At 45.0% G+C, this 24,825-nt stretch overlaps 1 protein-coding gene across 1 annotated transcript in view; it reads right to left on the bottom strand.

Moving 5' to 3' along the window:
• Positions 1-24,825, bottom strand: part of PDE8A (phosphodiesterase 8A) — a 112,230-nt gene that overhangs the window by 9,695 nt on the left and 77,710 nt on the right. Inside the window, exons 6-15 of the mRNA XM_080915034.1 lie at positions 17,551-17,629; positions 15,945-16,082; positions 11,616-11,704; positions 9,796-9,847; positions 9,669-9,711; positions 4,729-4,806; positions 2,190-2,260; positions 1,787-1,948; positions 453-501; positions 128-263 (exon numbers count right to left, since the gene is read on the bottom strand). Coding sequence (XP_080771160.1) covers positions 128-263; positions 453-501; positions 1,787-1,948; positions 2,190-2,260; positions 4,729-4,806; positions 9,669-9,711; positions 9,796-9,847; positions 11,616-11,704; positions 15,945-16,082; positions 17,551-17,629 — 897 coding nt within the window. The remainder of the gene's footprint in view (positions 1-127; positions 264-452; positions 502-1,786; positions 1,949-2,189; positions 2,261-4,728; positions 4,807-9,668; positions 9,712-9,795; positions 9,848-11,615; positions 11,705-15,944; positions 16,083-17,550; positions 17,630-24,825) is intronic.

The following is a 24,825-nucleotide window of genomic DNA, read 5'->3' as shown; positions in this document are numbered from 1 at the left end:
CTCTGCCTGAGGCCTACTGACTCAACTTGAAGCTTCACTCCTTCCTCAGCCTCTGTCCCCACCCAAGAAATGGCTCTGCACACACCTGTGCCGCTCGGGCGGTTCCCTACAAACACATTCCACATACCTATTTTGAGTTGCCGCTTCCAGCTCAAAAATGTCAAAGTCCCATTGTTCTTCATTTTCTATGGCCAGGGCAATCCGAGGTGGGATGTCATGAAGGGAGGTGGGGATGGCCATATTGCTTACAGATGGCTGAAGGTCTGCAAAATGACAGAATTTGGAAAACGATATTATCAGGTTCATGGTATTTGGTGTTTGGGTAGGCCATGCTATACCAGAAATGGCTGCTCTGTTTCTGAGGCTTCACAGCATACCCAGAGCTTACTGATGAGAACATTTAATCTGGACTGCAGTGTTACAGTCTAAGAGATTAAAAACAGAGAACTTACTTTTTGTTGCAAGAACATACTCATTTCCTGAAAACCTTCGTAAGCCATCCTGATGGGAATCAAGGAGACAAGAGAAAGCATGGTCACATGGTCTTCTTTCCCAACTGCATATCCCCGCTGGTCAGCCCCAGAGGACAACCCAGGACAGCCCAGTGCCAGGCTGCTCAGTCCAGCAGGCTGACCACTGTGGCCAACTCCAGATTTAGCCACTTCCTGGGTGCTGCTCTACTGCTGGAACCCAGGCTCAGGCAGGATGACCTCATTCCAGGACCAACTCCTGCCCTAGTGACAACCACCCTCTGTCCTCAGTTCACCTCCATTTTCTTCTCCTCTCTCACCTTCCAAGTGGACTCTTCCCTTGTCTCTGAGGACCAGACTAATCACTCAGTGCCCTGTTTGCTTCCCAGAGCTAGGGGTTGGCACTAGGAATCACCCTACCTTCTAGAACTTACTGCCCACGTGACTTCAGACAGTGTAAATTGGGAGAGCGCAGATTTTATTTCTAACTAAGCAGGCTGGCAGAGCAATGGTATCTGTCATTCTAAGAGTGCTACTCTGCACTGGCTGAGGTGGTGTCTGGGCTTCTCAAAAGTCTCCGTGTAGGAACATATCCTCAATGCCTTCTTCCCTAAACAGTTCTCCAAAGGCCAGTGGAGAGCTCTGGAGGTAAAGCTATGCCGCACCCCTGGCCCTTTTTAGACACATAAGTCAGGAGACAGTGTCCTGCTCTGCAGTTCATTCTGGAGCACTCTGGCAAAGACATGTGGTGTTCCTTTGTTTTCTTGGCTCCTTTTTGTGCTGGAGACAGAACTCAAGGGTTTGTACCCTACCACCATGTGACACCATTAATGGTTTTTCTTTTTCCCAGACAAGCCAGGTGTGGTAATGTACATACTTTATCTTAGTACTCGGGGCAGAGACAGGTGGATCTCCATGAGTTCAGGCCAGCTTGGTCTATCTAGCATGTTCCAGGGTAGCAAAGGTTACAACCTTGCCTCAAACAAACAAACAGAAAACAAGAACAAACAAAATAACACTTGGATACAATTAAAATGTCTTATTTAAATAAATGACCTGTAAACCCTAAGTGACACCGCAGAGGGATCAATGCACTGTGTAGAACATTGCTCCTTTCTGCTGCTCCAGCCAGAAGCCCCTGGGGTAAGCAGCAGGCAGACCCTTAGTCAAAGCATAGCCTTACACACCACGGAGAAGAGGTGCTTTACTGAGCCCTACAGAGGTGCTCTGCTTGCCTTCTTAAAGCTCTGTTCAGATAACTCTGAGAAAACAAACAGGAACAGACAGGCTACGGTAGCCTGGGCAAGTAAACTTACAGACATCAAGCCCCCAACGAGGTCAGTGGCATGAGGGTCATCTTCAGCATTAAACTGTGGTGAGTATAACTCAGTGGTTCTCAGAATCTCCAGCACACGGTTCAAGGCTTCTGTCACAGGCACAGAACTGTTTTCCTGGGCAGCGTTGATAATTTTGATCACCTACATCATGGAAATAGAAGACTTGAGTTTTGTAACCTTAAAAACAGAGAGAGAGCAAGAGTCAGGCTGATAACAGTCTGTAACTGTGCTACCACGTTAATCTTAGTTACGGTGTCTCTGCCGCCCATCCTTTCCTCAGAGACCACACTATACAACAGAAAGAGCACTCTGACTATTGCTTTTCAGTCAGAGAAACACTTGGCTGGGGTACCAGGGACTTGCATACTCAGTGAAGACCAACCTTGGTGATGGGTGCCTCAATCATCATAGAATGTATCCGGGCCAAGGAGGAATGTCTTCTCTGATTGGAAACTGTGGAGAAAGGGGTGAGGAATCAGGGTGTGCCCAACAGGGGGCTTCACACTCTCCCTTCCTGGCTGTCAGTGGCTCAGCTGTATACAGTGGCACAGGAGTGACTGTACCCTGGCTGAGCTTCCCCTCCTGTCTTTCCACAACAAACCTGGGCTCTGCATCCTTCACATCTAGGTGCTAGAATAGACAGATGACCCCATGGACTGAACATCTGATGTCATAGGCCAGAGATGACAAGTCAAGGCCAAACAACCCCTTTTAATGTCTACAGCCATGAGACCTCAGTTATGCCTCTTACTGTCCCCCGGAATTGAGGTGTTCTGAAAGATTGTTCCATACCACATAAAGTGGGTGCACCTGATTAAGCCTTATCCTAGCTGAAGTCAATTAATTTCTGGTTCAAATTTCCAAGGTTCTCTCTAGTGTTTTCCTTTGGCGTTGAATCTAGGCTAATCTGGCAACACCACCACAACCAGGTTCCTTTGGTCATGGCCAGGCATGGCTCCTGTGAGATGAGGAAAGCCTAGACAATGTACAGACAGGGGGAAAATGCTCCCAGAGTTCCGTGTCTCTTTCAACACCCCACTGTTAGGGTTCCTGAAGGCTGGAGAGGATTAGAGGCTGCCCGACAATATGGTGCCTCAGCCTCAACTTGCCTTCAAATACACAGGCCCAAAGAGAAATACTGGCCAAGGCTAACCAGGCCAGGATGCCTCAAATTCTCTCAGTTTGGAAGACCAACAATACTTACATCTAATTTTAGTAACTAGCATATGGCTTCTAACATTATACTTTATAAAATAAAGTCACTAAACAAAAACCCTGCTGTCAGAAAAGGATTCGCTCTTCTTTAGGAATATAATAAAAGTGCTTATCAGCATCAGAACCGAGTGGTGGACAGCAGGCACTGTGCCCTTGAAAATTTCTAAGAGGGATTTTTAAGGATGTAAAGCAAAACATTTGTTAACTAGCTCAATTTATTCATTTCACAATGGATACACAGTCTAAAATAGCATGCTGTCTATGATAAAGATACACAATTCTAAAATTTATCAACTAAAAAATTTATTTCAAAAATTTGAAAAAAATCAAATAGCATAAATACAATGAAGTAAGAGATGAATAAATAAAAGATACAAAAATTTATATGTATACACAGTACCCTGAAGAATCTGCAAATGCCTTTACTATTCTACCCTTAGATTCAGTAAATAAGTCCACCAAGTTACTGAGTAAAAGCCAATATACCAATACCCAGTGCATCTCTATACACCATTGTCAGGTATACAGATTAAGTATTGTTAGGAGAGGAAGTGGCTTTCTGTGCAGGAGAAGCCCACAAGGCCAAGCCCTAGCTGAGGAGCTACTGGCAGTTGACAGGGCGGGAGACTGGAGTGAGACCCTGGCAGGTTCTCTGTGCTTCACCCTCGGCCCTATGACCATGGAGAAGCAGGCATCACTGAATGAACTCAGAGGGTTCATCAAAAGGAAGAAAAAAGAACATGAAGGTGGGACGGGGGCCCAGTGGAAGGGGCATGGTGACTCATGTAAAACAAAACAAAGTAAAACCCAACCCCAGGTTGTCAGCGCACACCTACAGTCTTAAAACTTCTCTCAGCTGGGCAAATGGCACACACCTGTAACTCCAGCACCCGGTGGACAGAGGATCAGGAGGTTAAGGGTCATCCTGGACTATAGGGTGCTTGAGGCTAGCCTGGACTAGATAAATAATATTATCTTTTCCCTTCTTCCATTTCTTTTTTCTTTTCCAAGACAGGTCTCACTATTTAGTCCTGGCTAGCCTAGAACTCTAATGTAGACCAGGCTGGCCTCAAACTTAAGAGATTTGCCTGCCTCTACCTCTCAGATACAGGGATTAAAGGCATGCACCACCACCTCCAGGCTAAATAATGTTTTCTTAGTAAGAGGTTTACAATCTCCAATTTAATACAACTGTTTTTGTTTGTTTGTTTGTTTGCTTGCTTGTTTGAGACAGGGTTTCTCTGTGTAGTCCTAGCCATTCTAGAACTCACTCTGTAGACCAGGCTGACCTCAAACTCAAGAGATCCACCTGCCTCTGCCTCCAAAGTGCTGGGATTGAAGGCATGTGTCATCACACCTAGCACAATCTCCAATTTAAGCTTACCACTTCCAAAGGGTAAGTTTCCACAGTAAACCACGAACTAGATGGAATCTATCCTTCAAAATTACCAAGTATGTGACTCATATCAGGTCAGCAGATCAACTGACAAATCTCCTGCTAAGAGTCTGAAAATCATATAGAACACATAGTGCCTGTTTCCTTGATTTCCTATTGTTGACTCATTTCAAAGGCTCACGGGAGTCTTTATGTGGAGAGTTCGTACAGGAGCCTCCGTGCCTGCGAATGTGCAGTGCATGGTGACCAGGAAGTGAAGCTATGGGGCTGGCACCCTGTGCCCGTCTACACAACCCAGCCCCCCACTCACCTTCGCTTGATCTGGAAGAGACCGTTTTGGCATCCATCGAATGTTTCCTCCTGTCCTTATGCTTGCCTGCCTGATTATCTGTGGAAACAATTAAGCTACACCTTTACAGAGATGTTACTGACATATCAGCAAAAGACATGGAGCTAAATGTTGAATGTCCACAGCTGTTAGAACTTGAGCAGCATTTACAACACCACGGGAAATCAGAGCTGTGCTCAGAAATGGACCAGACACACCTTGGTTTTGAGGGGCTCCATTTTCTCAAAGTCCAAATTTTATAGAAGTCCAAAGACATGAGGAAATAGACAGACCAGATGACCTCAGTAGAGGTTTTCCTACTGTAGTTTAATAAAACAGAGGGATTCCCCCCCCCCCCCCCATTTACCCTTGTCTGATGAGTACAAAACCTTTAAAATTCTCTCAGCAACATCCTGGGAGAATGTCCTCCTCTTTCCAAGGGTCACATGTGGAGCAGAGTGGAGTACATGTTAGGATAATTTGACTTTCTTCCTGCCTCCCGTTTTCACGGCTATTCTAGGCTCCAAATAGGAATTCTATGAACTCCTCTCTAGCCCTGTGCCAAATGCTCACTTCCTGCCTGCCTGGCCCTCTGTACCTGTGGGTGCCTTATGTGGGGCTGAGAGCTTAGTGAACAACAACTTATGCCCCATCTCACAGAAAAGGAAATGGAGCAATCAGCGGGTGAGCAGAGAGCAGCAGGGCAGAGTCCACTCTCCCACGCTGTGGTAAAGCTCTCTGCCTTGCTTGGCACCCTTATCCAATTCTTTTTCTTCTGCCCAAGGCATAATCCCAGTGTAGGCCCCAGTGCTCCTCCCTCCTCACCATGGAAAAGGTTCTTCACCTGCTTCTGTTTTGTGCTGGGAATGGAACTCAGAGCCTTGAGCATGCTAGGCAAACATGTGACCACAGAGTTATGTTCACAGTTCTGCTCTGAGCTTCCTGGCCCAACATAAGCCAGAGTCTCTCTATGTGCACATGTGTGGACTGCTGAGTGCCTCCTTGTTGCATCTGACGGGACTCAGTGAGCCCTCTTTCTGGCTATTTCCATCTGCAGAGGCCGCGCTCTCCTGGCCTTCTGTCCTCCTTACTATTCCTTCTTTCACCTTTGCACCCTGTCCTCCTCCTCAGGCCACTAGCATTTCCAAAGGCTGGATTCCAAACCTTGTAGCTTCATTCCTTTCTCTTTTAGGTAAACACAACCTCCTCTAGAGATTTGAAGTGCCAGTGTTGGGGGAATACCCAGGAGGCCCCCACCCACTTAGAGAAGAAGGGGAGGGGTGCAGTGAACACACAGCAGATACTCAATAAACACATTCCTTCTCCTGCATTATTGTGTGCACAGATCAAAGCACTGTGGAGCATTATCATTCGAAGTCTAGCCCCACTACTTAACATCTACCAGAGTATTAACGCCCTGGCCTTCAGAGGCACGTGCATTCTGCCTTGCAGTTTTCTCTGGTCTTTAGCTCAGTCCAAATGTTCTACTCATAAGCAGCCTTGACATCTGTGAGGTGACAGCATACTGGTCCCAGATGCTCAATCCTGCAAGTGGCACCTCCTCTCAGCCATATGCAGTGCTAAGTGTCTCTCCTTTCTATGCTGTGATTGTTTCTGTTCTCTTTCATCTTCTCAGCCAATATTTACCAAGCACTTACCCCGGACTGGATCTGTGTATCTCTCAAAGTACTGTGTGTTAAAGACCGCCCCTCCAGACCAGGATGGTGCCTTTGAGTCTAAGAACCTCACATTTCAGTTGTTCAGATGTCCTTGAGGAATGACTCAGAGCCAGGCACTGAGTTTCAGGGTCGAGGTGTGCAGAGTGCCTTTCAGAGAGTTAGGTCATCTGCTCTGGCCCCCTCCTTTTCCTCTATTTCCCCCCTGGCCAAGAAGCAGTGGTTCCCTTTACCACAAGCTCCCACGATGTGTTTCCTCACTGGAAACCTAAAGCCAACAAGGGCAAATGATCACAGGCCAAACCCTCCAAAATGGTGAGCCAAAATAAACGAGCCTTCTCTCTTTCTACATTAGTTATTTCAGACATTCCCTCGCAGTGTTAGGGACGTGATACAGAATAGGACAGTTTTATCCTCAAAGGGGATGGGGTCTAGTAGGAGCGAGGCAGGGAGCACAATTACAGCAACAGCTTTGCAGTGAAGGAGAGCTAGAGCAGAACACGGCAGAAAGCATGAGATCAGGACGGGGCAAAAGAGGAAGGAGAGCAAGGAGATCCAATTTCCACTGAGACACTTTAACCTTATTTATCTCTATGGAAATCCTACACCCTCTGCTCCCAACAGCCTGTCATGAATGCTGTTCCCACTGTGTCCCTTAGCTCTTTGTATGTGACTCCTGGGCAACTGTCACCCAGCTGGAGGTAAGTAGAGCATCCTTAGCTCTCAGATGTAGCCCTTAGGGCATGCACACCCAGGGGACCAACAGTAATCATGAGGGTCATTCCTGTACCATGTCCAGGGGCTCACACAGTAGTGGATGCTCAACAGACAACACACTCTGACATGGTATCGGGCTTATACATGGAAACAGCTCCAAATAGGCCTCCATGCCAGGGCATGGGCTTAGCGCCATCTGCAACTCGGTTCTTGGTTTTCTGTTCTATAAAATGGAATCCTTAAACTCTGCTCATCTTTTCAGAGACATTGACATTTCTGTAGCCTGGGAGGACAGCCCAGGGAATGCTGAAGAGGTAGTGTTGGGCAATGGAAGACTGTCTCCAGTCAGCACCCTAAGAGCATGAACCCTTTGGCCTGGAAGCAGGAATTCCAGTCTGCATACAAGAGAGCGCAGCAGGCATCTCACTCAACACACCTACAGGTCACTGTGCTATGATCTTGGCACTCAGCAAAACGGGCTGTAAGAAGTGCCAACCTGCCAGCCCCAAGCTCCCTGGCCACCTCCAATATTAGACAATGGTACCAGAGCTTATCATATGACAGCAAGCCAGAGCAATCAAAGTTTATTCCCTGTCACTAAAACTACTCTTTAGTGAGATATAGCTCTGCTGGAACATTACACACAGGCTATGAAAAATGAAACACATGTGGGGACTTTATTATTTTTCTAGACACCTAGCCTCTCAATGTCCTTTCTCTTGATTGGGTCATTCCAGGACCTCCCTTTACAGAACAGAGGAACCCAAGGACTGCTCGGTTGGTTCCACACATGAGTAGCAGGCTGTTAGGCCTAGCCAAATGAGCACCTGTTCAGATACTTCTCTTGAGCAAGTCAAACTAGAAGCAAGGTCCTGAGCCTATCTATCTTGCCAGAGCCAGTGGTGCCCAACCATGGTGCTCCTGTGGTATGCCCAGCTCAGAGGAAGACAGCTGCCCAGCATCTGCTGGTTCCTGACCCCTTCCCAGACTGGTTCTTCTTGAACTCTCTCATCCAATCTGTAAGGTGCTCTATTTCCTTCCAATAAGCCCACTTCTGCTTGAGGGCTTCTGTTGTGGGCCTAATAGGCCCAACTACCCCACTGTGGCAAAACAGTCCCCACAGTTTCAGGGACACAACTATTCCACTGCTCAGGAGTAAAGATGGGTCAGGCGGTGCTCATCAGGGTGACAGCAGCAGCTCCTAAGGGAACACTCATCAAATCCAAGTACAAATGGTGTAGCAGGTAAGGCGGGAGACTCCTACCTTGCCTGTATCTGCCCTGGCCATCCACTGATGACCTCCCAGGCCCAGCTCTCATTTCCTGTGCCTAGCTCTAAGCTGTCATTTGACACTTGGTTTTTGTCTATAATAGGGGAGTGTTGATAACGGTCATTGTCCACTTCTCAGGACTATTCTGAAGAACTAAAACCAACAAAATACCACTAACGACAAAGCCAAATGTGTTCCGTGAGCCTGCAGCACAGAACTATGGTGGGCCCTGTCGGACTCTTCTACTTTGGCCCCACACTCCCCTGCAGCTTGGCTTCTGCCTCAGTTTTCTCTGAGTCTCACTGACAGCTCTCAGTGTGCTCCGCCCTGCGCCGTTCATCCCTTCTCTGTCATTCTCTCCCACAGTGACCTTAACGCTCTTCCCTTCGTACCTGGGCCCCACCTCAGCACTTCCACAACCGCAGCACTTGCTGATGCTTTTCTAGGAGCCAGTGAGCAGCAGACGTTCGATGTAAATCACTCAGAACAGGACCACACAGGCGAAGAGGTCCATAGTCATCCTCCCCAGGCCATGGCCACTCCTAACTCTCTGGCCTAGACTGGCTCTTCCGTCTGCCTGTTCTTCACTCTTCTCTCCAGCCCTGTCTCACCACATTTGTTCCCCTTTCCCCTTTATCGCTATCTCATTCTTCTGACCATGATCATTCAAACTCCTTATCTGACTCACTGTTTGCTCCAGTCTACACTGACTGTTCCTTCTCCTGCAGCACCTGATGATCCTCAGACCTGCCCCTTCTCTGTGCGGCAAGAGCAACAGACAGTTTGCCAAAGCCACGACATGTTGGAAGGAAACAAGCACTCAAGACAGAAAAGAGTGTGGGTGGTAGACAAATAGTATAGAGGCATGATTAGAAGACACAAGATGAAGCAGTTCTGATGACACCTAGGAGGGTAGTGACCACTGTTGCCCAGTTGACAATGTCCTGATAATGTACTGTGGTAATCCACTCAACCCTATCTGCCTCTTAAAGCTCAGTCCAGATTATGAAATCCTGTTTCATCCAACATGTCTGTCTGCACATGCGTCATGCATTAGACGCATCAGTTCTCTCCACCCAGGCTAGCACCCACCCCAGTCACCCGTCAACATGGCACAGCACGCAAGTCCTCAAATCATGCTGGGCTGGGCTGGGCTAGGAGAACAGGGTCCCGCCACTGTTTAAAGCAGGTCAGTCACAGAAAGGATCTGGGAGTTTCCCCACAAGCGCTCAACCTTGAAAATGAATATGGCCTCATACCTGTTTGACTATCAGTCTGAACACACTCAGTTGTGGTCTCAACCTAAAAGTGAATTTTACAAGCCATTAGTTTTGATCACTTGGAGCTCTTGCTTGAACGGTCAGGTCCTGTGCTCCCTTTACCCACCTTACTGCTGCCGTTACACACTCTGATAATGGACACATAGTGTCTGATTTTCCTGTGGGTAGAAAACAATGCATTAGTTTCCTTCTGACTCTGATTTGGTGGATATATAGTAATTTTTCATGAGAAAAATACGTCCTTTTAGCAATATATAAAATGTTTTCAGAGCATTGTTTTTCTTCTAAAATCACACACATACATACACACACACACACAGACACACAGAGAGAGAGAGAGAGAGAGAGAGAAACATGGGCCAAGGCCACCAATAAATAAACCAAACCTTAAAAACACCTTTTTCTGTCTTTGGGGAAGAAGTGACAGCAGATATTAGAAACACATATATGCTGTTAACAGTGTGCTACAGGTTAGCCTCTCCTTTCCTAATGAGTGGTTCCGACCAGCGCTGATACTGATTCTGAGTGCCAGCAGTCTGCTTACAGTCACTCATGAAGAGAGCCACAGGCCACAGAGGCCACACAGGCTGAGGTTCCTGCCAGCCTTGTGATGAGGGCTGCGCACAGAAGCTGCTGGCCTGCTCCCTTTATTATTGTCCCTTCAGTTTCTTTCACCCCACCCCATAATCAAATCCCTATATACTTATCACAAGAAAAATTTGGAAAGGACATAAAAGAGCAAAGACTCAGAACAGAGAGCCCACACAGATCCGCCTCCCTGAGGCCATCACCAACTGGCAGCAGAGCCGGCTGACGAAGCACGCGAGCCGTGCGGTCGGCACTGAGGGCACCAGGCACCGTCACACATGGCAGCCAGAGCTGGGGCCGGAAACTGGACTCCTCTATGACTCAGTTTCCTCATGTGGAAAGGAGAGACATCACTGTGCTGACCAAACAGAGCTGCATTTAGGATGAAATGAATGTCATCTCCCATTAGCAGGAGCCTGGCTAGAGGGGAAGTGCTTAGAGAACAGGCAGTTCCTGATACCATGGCTCACACTTCCTCCTCCTGCCTCCTTCCCTTTTATCATATCCTAAGTCTGACTTTATATTTTGCATAGTAAGTCCTTTCTTAAAGTTTAATTTTTTAATGATTATCACTTATTCAAGCGTGTATTTTACTGTTGGATAGTTCATAATTCACACTCAGAATTTTCTGGAAACTTTATTATTTTGAACAGGTCTGAGACAAGGCCTCTAAAAATTTTAGGCTCTTAATAACTTTACTGTATGTGAATATGACCACATGCATGCTTGCTCATGTGTGGAATTAGACAGAGGTTGACATGGGGACTTCTTCCTCAATTGCTTCTCTAATTATTAATCACCACCACCACCATCATCATCATCATCATCATCATTATAGATTCCTCACTAAATGTGGATCTCACCATTTCACAGCTACACTGGCTGCCAGTGAGACCTCAGGTCTCTACCCACCGATGACAGGGTTACAGGCGTGATGCCACGTAGGCTTTTTGGGGGTGCTGAAGATATGAACCCAGGCTCCCATGCTTGCACAGTGAGCAGTGCCTCCGTGAGCTAGGTCTCCAGTCCCTAGCAATCCATTGCATTCAAATGTTTCTATGGGATAAGCCTCTGCAGGAATAGCTACTTCCAGCAGTGGCTTACAAACACAGAGGTGCACCTGATTTGAATACAAACACTGAAGTCTCCCACAAATCTACACAGCATAAAGAAGAGTGTCTCTGGACTACAGGTGGAAGGTCCTCAGGGAACTACAAGCCTGGAAGGCCTTCCTGTAAGACCCTGGCCTTACTCTAAACTGTACTTCTGTGAGCAATGTGAAGTCTACCCAAGTATCCAAAGCAAACTGGAAACATGGACGGAAGTACATTCACTTACCCTCCCTGCCCAATGACAGGAATTATCTTCACATTCTGTTGGATGCTATCTCCGTTTTTCTTCTGGGTATGGTAAACTCCTTGCCACTCCTATGAGTAAAACGAATGCATCATTATGCTTTGGGTCTGAAACATACGTCCAGGAACATTTTCCATTTTGGCTCTGGCTCATTAATCACCATGAAAGAACTTAGGATAAAAAAATGATCACAAACCCAAATGCAGTTCAAGTAAGCTGATATTCTTCCTCACCCTGACAAGTCTCTTGACCAAAGTCAAGTCACCTCAGTGTCCCATGGCCATCTGTGGGCAAGCGGGGACTCCCTCACTTCCATGCGTGGATTCCTCCTCTCAGCGCTCACTGACTGCATCAAGGAGGGAGTCCACACTCTGCCTGGGCACAGAGAGCAGTGTGGTCATTACTGTGCTACTTGCTTCTTCCAGAGAATGGCTTTAGCCCCTCTGGCCCCAGGGGTTTCAGTCCTGCAGGGTGCGCTGCAGCAGCTAGACTGGCTCAGGTAGCAGCACAGCACAAGGCTGAAGCTGAAGAGCTGGAGGCTGTGATTTTAAGAGCTCAGGTGAGCAGAGGCAGGGATCCTCACAACAGAAAAGCTTTGCTGAGAAGGAACCAGGGCACACACACCTTCCCTTGGGGTGATGAGGGCAGCTACATCTTTATCAGCCAACCAAGGATCTGGGTTCATCTGACAAGTTACTTGGGGACTAAGCTATGAAAATGCCCAAAACTTCCAGTTGGATGCTGAATGTGCCTATAATGTTCCGGGCCCAGCGCTCTTAAGATACCCAGTAGATACTGAGTCTGGTTGCTGAATGGTGCAATTCTGAAAACAATCATTTTTTTTAAAAGAAGACCATGCCTGCAATTCATACTGAACAGAAGAAAGAACAGGTTATAAACAGCTCGGTTCTGTGTGCAGCTAGCCCAGCACAGGGTGTGCCCAAAGACTAACCAGGGATCCCCAAGCAGGAAGGAGTAGGCAGTCTGCACCTCCACAGCCACAGTCACCCTGGAAACAGAACACTCTAAGAGGACTATCTAAGGCAATGTGGGAAACTGTGACAAGTCCCTAGCTGTCCTCATCACCCTAAGGGAAGGTGTGCCCTGGTTCCTCCTCAGCCAGGCTACAACTACACGAACATACTTCAAATCACTGAGCTGTGTAGCTCTGTCTGCTTGTTCGAGGTAGGCCCTCGATATGCAGCTCTGGCTAGCCTGGAACTTGTGACACAGACTAGGCTGGTCTCAAACTTGTAGTGACCCTCCCAAGTGCTATGAACTGTACTCTTTCTATGGGTGGGTTATAAGGTGTGAGAATTACATCTCAATAGAACTGTTACATTATATGAAAAAGAAAAGAGGGGGTGAAGGAAAGAGAAAGAAACAGCAGATCAACAGGTGTCAAGCCACCAGCACACTGAGAAATATATTCATAATGTCCTTCTCCAGCTCTTTCTGAAGACACTCAGACAAGTGACAGACCCAAGCCGAGGTCTAACAGGCCATGCCAGCATCACAGTTCCCAAAAAGGACCAATGATCAAGCCAGTGTCCTGACTGGAGGAACAATGTTAAATATACGTTTTCCAGTCACCAATGTAAACAAAATTTATTTAGCAGGAGCCACAATTTACTAATAAATATACAAAGCATTTAGTTATATTATATGTCACTGTGAGGTTGACTTCCTTAGACCATGATAAGAGATTTCTAGTTGGTAAGTCTGACACCCAGCAAGCTCAGGAGCCAGCCCGTTGGGGGTACAGGTGCTTTTACACAGCCCTGTCCCCACATGAGCTCCCACTGCACGCTGTCAGACTCTGCTTCCCTGCTGCTGTCTGGCACAAGCTGCATTCCAGGCTGGGCTTCCATGGCTATTGATGTAGTCCCCTTTGGCAATCATTGTCATAAAATTAAGTCATTGTCATCCAGCTGCTCTGTCCCCAAGGCTGGTACTGTGCTTACCCATGGTAAACAATCAAACAACACATGAGGCTTTTGTTTAGAGTGACTGAGGTCGACTCCAGAACCTTGGTCACAGGCTAAGCAATTCAAACACTATACTAAGGGAGCCACATGATAATCTTGAGACGAGGAGACTATACGGTATTTGCCCACCATAACTGAGGGATGTGAAGAAGACCTGGAGCAGGTCGGGGGCAAACAGTGTACACTCAAAGCAAAGAAATTGGCAGCCAACAGGACTGATGAACTTGAAGGAGGCAAAAGGCAGAGGGTCAGTTTATCCTGGGGATCTAGGACAGCGTGTGGATCTAAGGACAGAGAGTGACTAAGACATAATGGGAGTTTTATCCCCAATAGGCAAGAGGAAAATCATTCTCCCAATTTAAAGTGACAGCAGGCTATTGAGGGACAGGAGCAAGAGGGCAAAGGTCATAGTCCAGGTAATCTGTGGAGGAAACAGAAGAAAGTGGAGTAGGGAGGTGGGGCTTGTTGGTGAGGAAGGAGGAGGATCACAGGAAGTAAAGCAGGTCAGAGTCCTGAGGCCACATATCAGCACTGACAGGCATGAATAGCCAACATTTACCCTGCACGGAGTGCAGCGCGTATGATTCAGGAGCGGGGCAACAAAGGAGGAAGAGTCAAGGTGTCTAGATGGAAAGGCCGTGTGAGGCTCAGCTTCCCGGAAGATATGAAATTGCAAATCCCCTGACAGGGGAGTTATGAGGAAGAAGAAAAATGGTAACAGGGAGGCACGAATTTGAAGCTAAAACTCAAGTTAACACTTCTATCTGCCCCAAAGGGAGTAACAGGCAAAAGACCGGTGCGATGAGCCTCTGCCGTGCTCAGCCCCAAGAACAGGGGAGACTCTGGCCCAGGGTTTCCAAACTCTGATGGCCACGGTTCTGGCCAGCTGACTATTTGCTGAGTGTCCTCACTTCTGCCATGCTGGGTCCCCTGTGGACATTTGAGCTCTCACAGGATTGTGGTTCCACAAAGCCACTGACCCCTCCACTAGCTCTTCCCCTACAGAGATCAAAATAGACAGATGTCTGTCCTCTCACCTCAGTGAACCAGCATGCTGCTGAATGGGTAGAAAAACCGTTACACACTCCCTAAAAACCGAAATATACTAAATAAATGGCCAGACTCCTTTTAGAAATAGAGTAACAAACAGGCCAATAACATAAAAGTCTTCCTGGGTTTTGTTCATAATCATTTTACGTCTCTAGAGAGGAGTTTCTGCCATTTGGACTTGAGGCTTTTGCTGGTCCCCCACAGTGTTACTCCAGCAGAAGTGAGACATGGGCACACACCTGATATGCCGTCACCATTGGCTCTCCTCAGTAAGAGGGATCCAGCTTGCCTGGTGGGGGTCCAAACTAGTTGATACCCCCCCCCAAAAAAAAGCCAGGCATGCTGGCAAACACCTTTAATCCCAGCACTGGGGAGGCAGAGCTTGTGGATCTCTGTGAGTTTGAGGGCAACCTGGTCTACAGAGACAGACCCAGTCTCCAAACAAAATGAAACAAAACCTCTGGCTCCAAGTATCACCAAAGGGGAAAAATGGCAGAACTGCATGCTGTGGGAAGGTCCCAAGAGGACATGTTCTCTAACCCAGTGTGCCAGGGCACTGAGGTCTCGATGACCATCTCAGTCTTTGGTCCTCTCCTCACAAGACCCTCTACTCCTTCCAAAATGACAAACACCACCCTAAACTTCAAACCTGAAGGCAAGTAGGATCCAAGCTGTGCCTACCTACGTTTCTCTCTCTCATCATACCCCAAGCCTGGCACCAGGAAAGCTCTGGCTGACTGCACCTGCTCCTTCCGCCTGCTCCTTCAGCACTGATGATACAACTTCTCACAGTTAACAACGATCCTTCCAACTCTGGCAAATGAGTTCTGGCCATCTTTCCGTGTGAGAATTCGGCACAAAACTGCTCGATGAGTGACTGATGCTCAGACATGCACTAAGGCTGTCCTGCCTCACTGCAACCCTCACCCAGAACCATGTGCCAACATCTACAAGATCAGTTATCAGGAATATCAACTTTCCAGGACAGCCAGGGCTACACAGAGAAACCTTTTCTTACACACACACACACACACACACACACACACCCCAACTTGTTCACACCACTCAGATTAAAAACACTAATTTTAAGGTCAATCCCGGTAATCATGCTTGCTGGCTAATCATAGTGCATCCTTGGCTTCAGCTCTGCGTCTGGAAAGTGAGACAGGACTTCTGAGGAAAGGGTAAGGCAGAGGCCACTGCTACACAGAGTGCTCAATGAACACCAGGTCTTCCCTCCTTACCAGGAAGTGATAACAAACGTATTACTTACCTTGTCTATGGTGACACATGAATTTATGGCATCGAGCAAATCACCTTTCTTCTCATTTATGGGCACTTGTGCTAACTCTTTCCCTATTAGCTCTCCCGACTGATAACCCATCGTTGTTTCAAATGCAGGGTTTGCATACTGGAAAGAGGCAAAAGAAAAAAAGTTAAGTGAATTTAAAGATGTCTTGAAAAAAAAAAGTCTTCTACCTAAGTACTACCCCTACCTCCTGAAAACCCAGAAGCTTGCATTTCATTATTGAGTGTCTACAGCCAATAGACTGGTGCATTGTGGGATAGCTTCTGCTTAGGTGACACATGGCTGGCCTTCCTGCTATGTCCTTCTGAGACTCTAGAGTGGCAGCAGGTTCACTCCAACTTCAATGAAGACCAAGGAAGGCATGTCCTCAGCCTAAACCCAAGCTGCTACACCAGAGCTGATCAGATGGAGCCATGGTGAAATAATGTACCAGGCTAGGCTATTTAAAAAAACAAAACAAAACAACAACAAAAAAAAAACAACAAAAAACCCAGGCTCTGCCCTCTGGACATGTGCAAGTAACTTCATCTATGTGCTCATCTGGATGGGGAGAATAAAAACATGTGTCTCTGGTAGGATTCAAATGAATAATGTGTGGGGAGCGGTAACAACATAGATGGTGATTATGCATGAAAAATGTGATGATAAGTTACAAATAAAATTAAAAGACAAGGGAAATCCACGAGAGCATGTGTTGGTGGTAGAAAAGCAGAAGCTGACCGTCATTTTCGGGACCTGTCCTCACGAGACACTTGAGCAAGCACATATACATGTGAGCCCAGGCAATCCCCAAACCTTATGAAAGGCTTTGCTTTCCTAGCATACCAGTGGGCGGTGGCTGCTACTGCCACTTCCATTTGTACTAAGAGAAAGCAGATTCAGCTAGACTAAGTAAGTGACTTGCCCAAAGATGCACCACTGTCTGAGGTGGACAGAAGCCCGGGGCCCTCGAGTCCTGGCCTGAGCTGCCTCTTAGCACCAACTCAACAAATGCCAGCACCAGTAACAACAGGAGCCATAAGTTAAGGTCCAGTGAACTACAGTCAAAATGGATTTCATTCTCAGATTAAAGGAACCCTTCCCTGGAACAGCTGTCCTGAAACAGTAAGAGCCATGTTATCTTTAAAGATACCTATTTATCTCTTACAGAAACCAGCTTTTCTAATAATGGTAGTCTAGTTGGTTATTTTCTGAATTGTTAACTGTTTTTAGTAATTTTTTTTACAAGTTTAAACTGCCTCCAAACATAGTGAGGAAAGCTTGCATGTGGCTAGCCTGGCGCATGCCTCCTGAGTAAGTCTCTCCTGTTAAAACACCAGCCACCCCAGGAGAGATAAGGAGACAAGACCAGCCATTTCTACATTTCCACTTCCACACGAAACCGTTTCCTTATCTAGAGAATTGATTTTAAATTACATATTTTATTCATTTTGCAATCATCTGGGAGGGGTACTGGTAGGAATGGGCTCTTGGACTTACAAAAGAAAAAAAATCAAATTGTGGCACTACAAGCCTAAAAACAAGAACAAACAAAATAAATGCAGAAGTATACATCTTCAAAATAACAAACCTGTATAATGTGGTCTTCACTTGTAATCTCAATTGCTTCTTGACTTTTCTCTAATGCAGTGAATACTGAGTTACAAGCCCTTTATGGACAAAAACAAAAGGACCGATGAATGTCTTTACATTAATCACAGTTACCAAGTCTTACACACTCATGGGCACCATAGCAACTACGTAAGTGTCCAGTGTCTGGCTTATAGAGGTGAACGTGCTCATTTAGAGAGAGGAAATATCTGAAAACATAAAGACCTTCTGCAGCCTAGCACTGTGCACAGCCCTGATGCTGGGTACACCAGGATACCACATACCACTATAGTCGTGGCTCCCTGGGCACCTAGAATGACATTTTCAGCACGAAAGAGCCTTCATAAGAGTTAAGTGAGAGAAGAGAGTCAAGACTGCTGCCCAGGCTGGCAGAGGGGAGGTAGCAGCCATTTGGAGGTATGGTTTTAAGTAACTGTCTTCACAGTCCTGGGCACCCTCGGTGCTTCAGCCGCTTTCCTAATTATACAGGTAGCAGATGTTTACTGACAAAAGTTAAAAAATCTAAGTAAAACAGCTCATCACGCCACAACAAGAATAAAAAGGTGACAAATATCAGTGAGGTCATCATGCACCGCTTGTAGGGATGTAAAACTGGTACTGCCCCTGTCTGGAAAAGTCTAGAAATTCTTCCAACGGTTAGACATAAAACCATCGTACGTATCCACTCCTGGTTATGCACTTAATGAAAGTGAGAACATCTGTGGGCACTGAAACTTGTGCGTGACAGCTGGTCAGATGTGCACCAGCAAACATGTATGATGAAATGTGATGTGTGCACATGATGGAATATACAGGTAGAAAACTCAGTGCAGCCTATGCTACGGTATAGGTGTGCCATAAAAAGACATTTAAGTGTAAGAAGTCAGTTACAAGGGACCACACACTGTATGATTCCATTTATATGAAATGTCTAAAGCAGGCAAATCCAAATACAGAAAGTAAAATATGGGTGTGGGCCTGGAGTTAGCAAAAATGTTCTACAAGTATGCTGGTGAGCACACGGCGCTGGGACATAAGAAAGCAACTGAGTCACCCTTACCTCGGTAAATGGAATGGTGCATATGGCTCATAGAGAGTATCTGAAGCCCCAAGCTTAGATATAACAACAAGCACTCTAGGAAGTTTCTTTTACAAACATACATGTCAACGCGTGTATTTATAAAAATGTAATCATTCTTACAGCTTTATCATCTCTTTTCCTCACTGAACATATCAATAATCAAGGCTCTCCATCACCATGTTTAATCACCGTTAATATTTTATTGTGAGGTTATACCAAAATATTTTCAACAAAGCCCCATGCTGAGGCTCTCGGGCTGCTTCCAGGCTCATCTTAGGTGAGGGCTCCCAAACCATAAACACACGGCTCTCTTGCCTCACAAGACTAAAAACACAAGTCACTATACACAAAGTGCAGAGAATACGTAAGTAAAAACTATATAAGCAACAATGCTTTGTCATTCTTGTTCAAAAAAGCTGTTATTGACAACAGAAGGAGTGCATGAGATGGCTGCAAGGGTAGAGGTCCTTCTGCTAATATGATCTCCAGGACTCATATGGTCAGAAAGAGAGAAGACTCCCCCAGGTGTCCTCTGACCTCCACATATACACGGTGCATGCCCATATCCATCTACACAAATCTACACTATAAATAAATCAATTTTCAATGAAAAGAAAATTTGTAAGTGAGAAGCTGAAGGTGGCCCAGTGGCTAAGAGCACTTACTACGTACTCTTCCAGGGGACCTGAGTATGGTTCCCAGTTCCACATCAGTCAGCTCACAATAGCCTGAGTGCAGCTCAGTGGTACCTAGCTAACACCTTCCTCTGGACTCTGAGGACACCTGCAGTCATATACACAATGCTCTTCCCCACACAAATACACCTAACTAAAAAGAATAACACTGATTTCTTTAAAACCATGGGGCCAGAGATGGCTCAGGATTCCAACCACATGCTGCTCACTTGGTAGCATCACATGGGTCCAGTTCCCAGCACCGAGGCCGCAGCTCAGGATGCCTGCTCCTCTGGTTCCTGCAGACACTGGTATTCATTTACACAGCCCCCACCCCATACACATAACTAAAACAAAACCCTTCAAACAAAACCAAACCAGCTGCTGAGACGGCTCAGTTGATAAAAAGTACTTGGGAGCCAGAAGCAGGTGCCAGCCTGGTCTACATGGTGAGTTCCAGGCCAGTCAAGGCCACGGAGTGAGATCCTGCCTCAAAATTGAGCAAACGATGAAGCACCAACAGAAGCTCCCACCTCTGCCGTGAGCAGCTCAGAGGACTCGGGCCCGAGGGAAGCCCCACGGAGACTCCTCACTCTTCCTCAACTAGAGCAGAACTGCCGAGAAACACTGCACTTCTTCATTCTCACTTCTTTGACTGCTAGCTCAGGTGGACTTCTTTTTATGTTTTCTGACTTGGAAATTACTTGTGCAGAGCTTCATATTTTTTTTTTTACTGGAGTATCTAATTATTTGATTCATCAAAGCTCCTTATTTAGGATATTAACCTACTTCATGACCATTGGAAATGCAACAATTTTTTTCTACTCATTTTCCTCTAACTTTAACATTATTTCAGAGTTTGTTCCCTTTTAAGTATATAAAAGCCCAATGTTTTTCTGTTACTTGGCTGGCTACTCTTCCTTTGTGGAACTCAGTCTTTATGGCATGGTAACTCTAAAATGACTTCCTCATCCAGTCAAATATTTTGCTTATATATTTTGAGCATTTAGCATGGCTCTACATTTAAGCTCTTAGGTCACTGGTGGTTATTTGGGGTGGGAAGTGAAACCAGGGTACATTAATTTCTTTTCCAAATAATTAGGGAGCTGTCAGAATCCTATGCACTGAATGAAAAGCTTCTTGGTGTTGGTTTAACTTCCATGCTGACCAGCCCCAGTCTTTACATTCTCATTCGTGACACCGCAGGAGCATCTGGCCTTGAACTCAGTGGAGGATTGTGAGACAGAAACGCAGATGTCACAGTGAAGACTAGACAAGAGGGTCTGAGGTAGTGGTAGGGAATCGGAGAAACCCAGAAGAGCTGGGACACAGTGAGAACAAGACCCAGGCCTGGGTAAAGGAGGCGCAGGGCTCCCAGTGCAGGACTATATGCTGGTGCTACAGCGTTCACTACACTAAGGCATTGAGGAAGAAAGTTTGAAGTTACCAACCTCAGGAGACAGGAAAAGGAAACAACTACAGTATTAGGAACGTAGATTACTCCCAAAGTAAAAGAATACACCTTCTTCTCACCACCCCATGGCACCTTCTCGAAAATTGACCACATAATTGGACACGGAACTAGCCTCCATCGATATAAGAAGATTGAAATACTCCCATGCATCCTCTCAGATCACCATGGTCTACGGCTGGTCTTTAACAACAACAAAGACAACAAAAAGCCCACATACACATGGAAACTAAACAACGCTCTGTTAAAGGATAGCAGGGTCAAAGAAGAAATAAAGAAAGAAATTAAGGATTTTCTAGAATTCAACGAAAACGAAGACACAACATACCCAAACCTATGGGATGCAATGAAAGCAATATTGAGAGGAAAACTCATAGCCCTAAGTGCTTCCAAAAAGAAACTGGAGAGAGCTCACATCAGCAACCTGACAGCACAGCTAAAAGCCCTAGAACAAAAGGAAGCAGATATACCCAAAAAGAGTAGACAGCAAGAAATAATCAAAATTAGGGCAGAAATAGACCAAATAGAAACAAAAAGAACCATTGAAAAAATCAACAAAACCAAGAGTTGGTTCTTTGAGAAAATCAAGAAGATTGATAAACCCCTAGCCAGACTAACTAGAGGGCAAAGAGAGAGTATCCAAATTAACAAAATCAGAAAGGAAAGTGGGGACATAACAACTGAAACTGAGGAAATTCAAGAAATCATCAGATCCTACTACAAAAACTTATACTCTACAAAATTGGAAAATCTGGAGGAAATGGATGAATTCCTAGACAGATACAAGGTCCCAAAGTTAAACCAGGACCAAGTAAACCATCTAAATAACCCTATAACACCTAAAGAAATAGAAGAAGTCATCAAAAGCTTCCCAACCAAAAAAAGCCCTGGTCCAGACGGGTTCAGTGCAGAATTTTATCAGACTTTTATTGAGGATATAACACCAATACTCGCCAAACTATTCCAAAAGATAGAATCAGATGGAATATTACCTACTCATTTTTTGAGGCTATAATAACCCTTGTACCTAAACCACACAAAGACCCTACAAGGAAAGAGAACTTCAGACCAATCTCACTTATGAACATTGATGCAAAAATACTCAACAAAATCCTTGCAAACCGAATCCAAGAACACATCATAACGATCATTCATCATGACCAAGTAGGCTTCATCCCTGGGATGCAGGGATGGTTTAACATAAGGAAATCCATCAACGTAATCCACCATATAAACAAACTCAAAGATCAAAATCACATGGTCATCTCACTAGATGCTGAGAAAGCATTCGACAAAATCCAACACCCCTTCATGTTAAAAGTCCTGGAAAGAACAGGAATCCAAGGCCCATACTTAAACATATAATAAAAGCAATATATAGCAAACCAACAGCCAACATCAAACTTAATGGCGAGAAACTTGAAGCAATCCCACTAAAATCAGGGACTCGACAAGGCTGCCCACTCTCCCCCTACCTATTAAACATAGTACTGGAAGTCCTGGCTGGAGCAATTAGACAGCAAAAGGAGATCAAGGGGATACAAATCGGAAAGGAAGAGATAAAAACATCACTCTTTGCCGATGACATGATAGTGTACTGAAGTGACCCCAAAAATTCCACCAGAGAACTCCTACAGCTGATAAACAAGTTCAGCAAAGTGGCTGGATACAAAATTAACTCAAACAAATCAGTAGCCTTCCTGTACTCAAAGGACAAACATGTGGAGAAAGAAATTAGGGAAAACGTACCCTTCACAATCGTTACAAAAACTATGAAATACCTTGGTGTGACTCTAACTAAGCAAGTGAAGGACCTGTATGACAAGAACTTCAAACCTCTAAAGAAAGAAATTGAGGAGGATCTCAGAAAATGGAAAGATCTCCCATGCTCATGGATTGGAAAAATCAACATCTTAAAAATGGCCATCCTACCAAAAGCAATCTACAGATTCAATGCAATCCCCATCAAAATTCCAACCCAGTTCTTCATGGAATTGGAAAGATCAATGTGCAATTTCATATGGAATATCAAAAGACCTAGAATAGCGAAATCCATCCTCAACAACAAAAAAAACATCTGCGGGAATCACTATCCCTGACCTCAAGCTATATTACAAGGCAATTGTGGTGAAAACTGCATGGTACTGGTACAGAAATAGGCATGTGGATCAATGGAATAGAATAGAAGATCCAGAAATGAGCCCTCATGTATATGGTCACCTGATTTTTGACAAAGGAGCAGTAAACATTCAATGGAAAAAGGACAGCCTATTCAACAAATGGTGCTGGTCCAACTGGCACTCAACATGCAAAAGAATGAAAATAGACCCGTTCTTATCTCCTTGTACAAAGCTCAAGTGTAAGTGGATCAAAGATCTCCACATTAAACCAGATACACTGAAACTATTAGATGAGAAAGTTGGGAAAACCTTAGAACACATAGGTATAGGAGAAAATTTCCTGAACAAAACACCAATGGCTCAAGCTCTAAGGTCAAAGATTAACAAATGGGACTTAATGAGATTGCAAAGTTTCTGTAAGGCTAAAGACATCATCAAGAAAACAAAACGGCAACCAACAGAATGGGAAAAGATCTTTACCAACACCACATCAGATAGAGGCCTAATATCCAAGGTGTACAAGGAACTCAAAAAGCTAGACACCAGAGAATCAAATAACCCTATTAAAAAATGGGGTACAGAGCTAAACAAAACATTTTCAGTTGAGGAACACCGAATGGCCGAGAAACATCTGAGGAAGTGCTCGACATCCTTAGCCATCAGGGAAATGCAAATCAAAACAACCCTGAGATTCCACCTCACACCAGTCAGATTGGCCAAGATCCAAAACTCAGATGACAGCAGATGCTGGCGAGGCTGCGGAGAAAGAGGAACACTTCTCCACTGTTGGTGGGGTTGCAAGCTAATACAACCACTCTGGAAATCTGTCTGGCGATACCTCAGAAAATTGGATATAGTACTACCTGAAGACCCAGCTATTCCACTTCTGGGCATATACCCCAGAGACACTTTAATACACAACAAAGATATATGCACCACAATGTTCATAGCAGCTCTATTTATAATAGCCAGAAGCTGGAAGGAACCCAGATGTCCTTCAGAAGATGAATGGATACAAAAATTGTGGTACATATACACAATGGAATACTACTCAGCCACCAGAAACAATGACTTAACCAAATTCTTAAGAAAATGGCTGCATCTAGAGAATATCATCCTGAGTGAGATAACCCAGTCACAAAAGAACAGACATAATATGCAGTCACTGATAGTGGGATGCTAACCCCAGAGGCTTGCACTCCCCCAGAAACAACTCACAGACTGTATGAAGTCCAAGAAATAAAGAAAAAAAAATACATATATTTACAAAACAAGAAGACTTTGACTATTTCCATGTTGCGTTTTGTTTTGCATGTACTTTACGCTTATTGTAACTATTAGGTTTTCAATGCATACTGTCAAGCCCTTGAAAAAAATCAAGTACTGACTAAAAAAATATATTCACATGGTTTTATGTAAAAATTATTTTAATGTCTGAAAAAACAGTACTGACAAAAATGTATAATTTTAAGCAAAAAATGTTTAAAATCTGTACATTTATCTTTGTTTTGTAAAATAAAGTCGTTTTAAAAAAATAAAAAAAAAAAAAAAAGGAACGCGGATTACTGGCAGGGTGTGCTGGGTGCACACGTTTGATTCCAGCAACACGGGAGGCAGAGGCAGGCAGGTCTCTGTGAGCTCAAGAACACCCTGTGATAGTGAGACCCAGCCCTCAAAATAGATACATATACAAGTAAATGTGAGTCACAGCAAATAAACTAACCACTGTGAGCTTTTAGCTGAGTCTCATGACTTTTCTCATCCAACCGTTAAACATTTTTGCTCAGTGACAATGTCTTTACACTGATTCTAGTAATTATTTCATTTTAAGAATTCATGTCTTTCCTACAAATTATAACACTTCAATTTCAATAGCTTTTTATCTGTCTTAGGCATATACACATAGAAT

The sequence above is a fragment of the Micromys minutus genome (assembly GCF_963924665.1).
Source record: "Micromys minutus genome assembly, chromosome: 3".
NCBI classification, from domain to species: Eukaryota; Metazoa; Chordata; class Mammalia; order Rodentia; family Muridae; genus Micromys; species Micromys minutus.
This window is presented reverse-complemented; position numbering and strand designations above follow the sequence as displayed.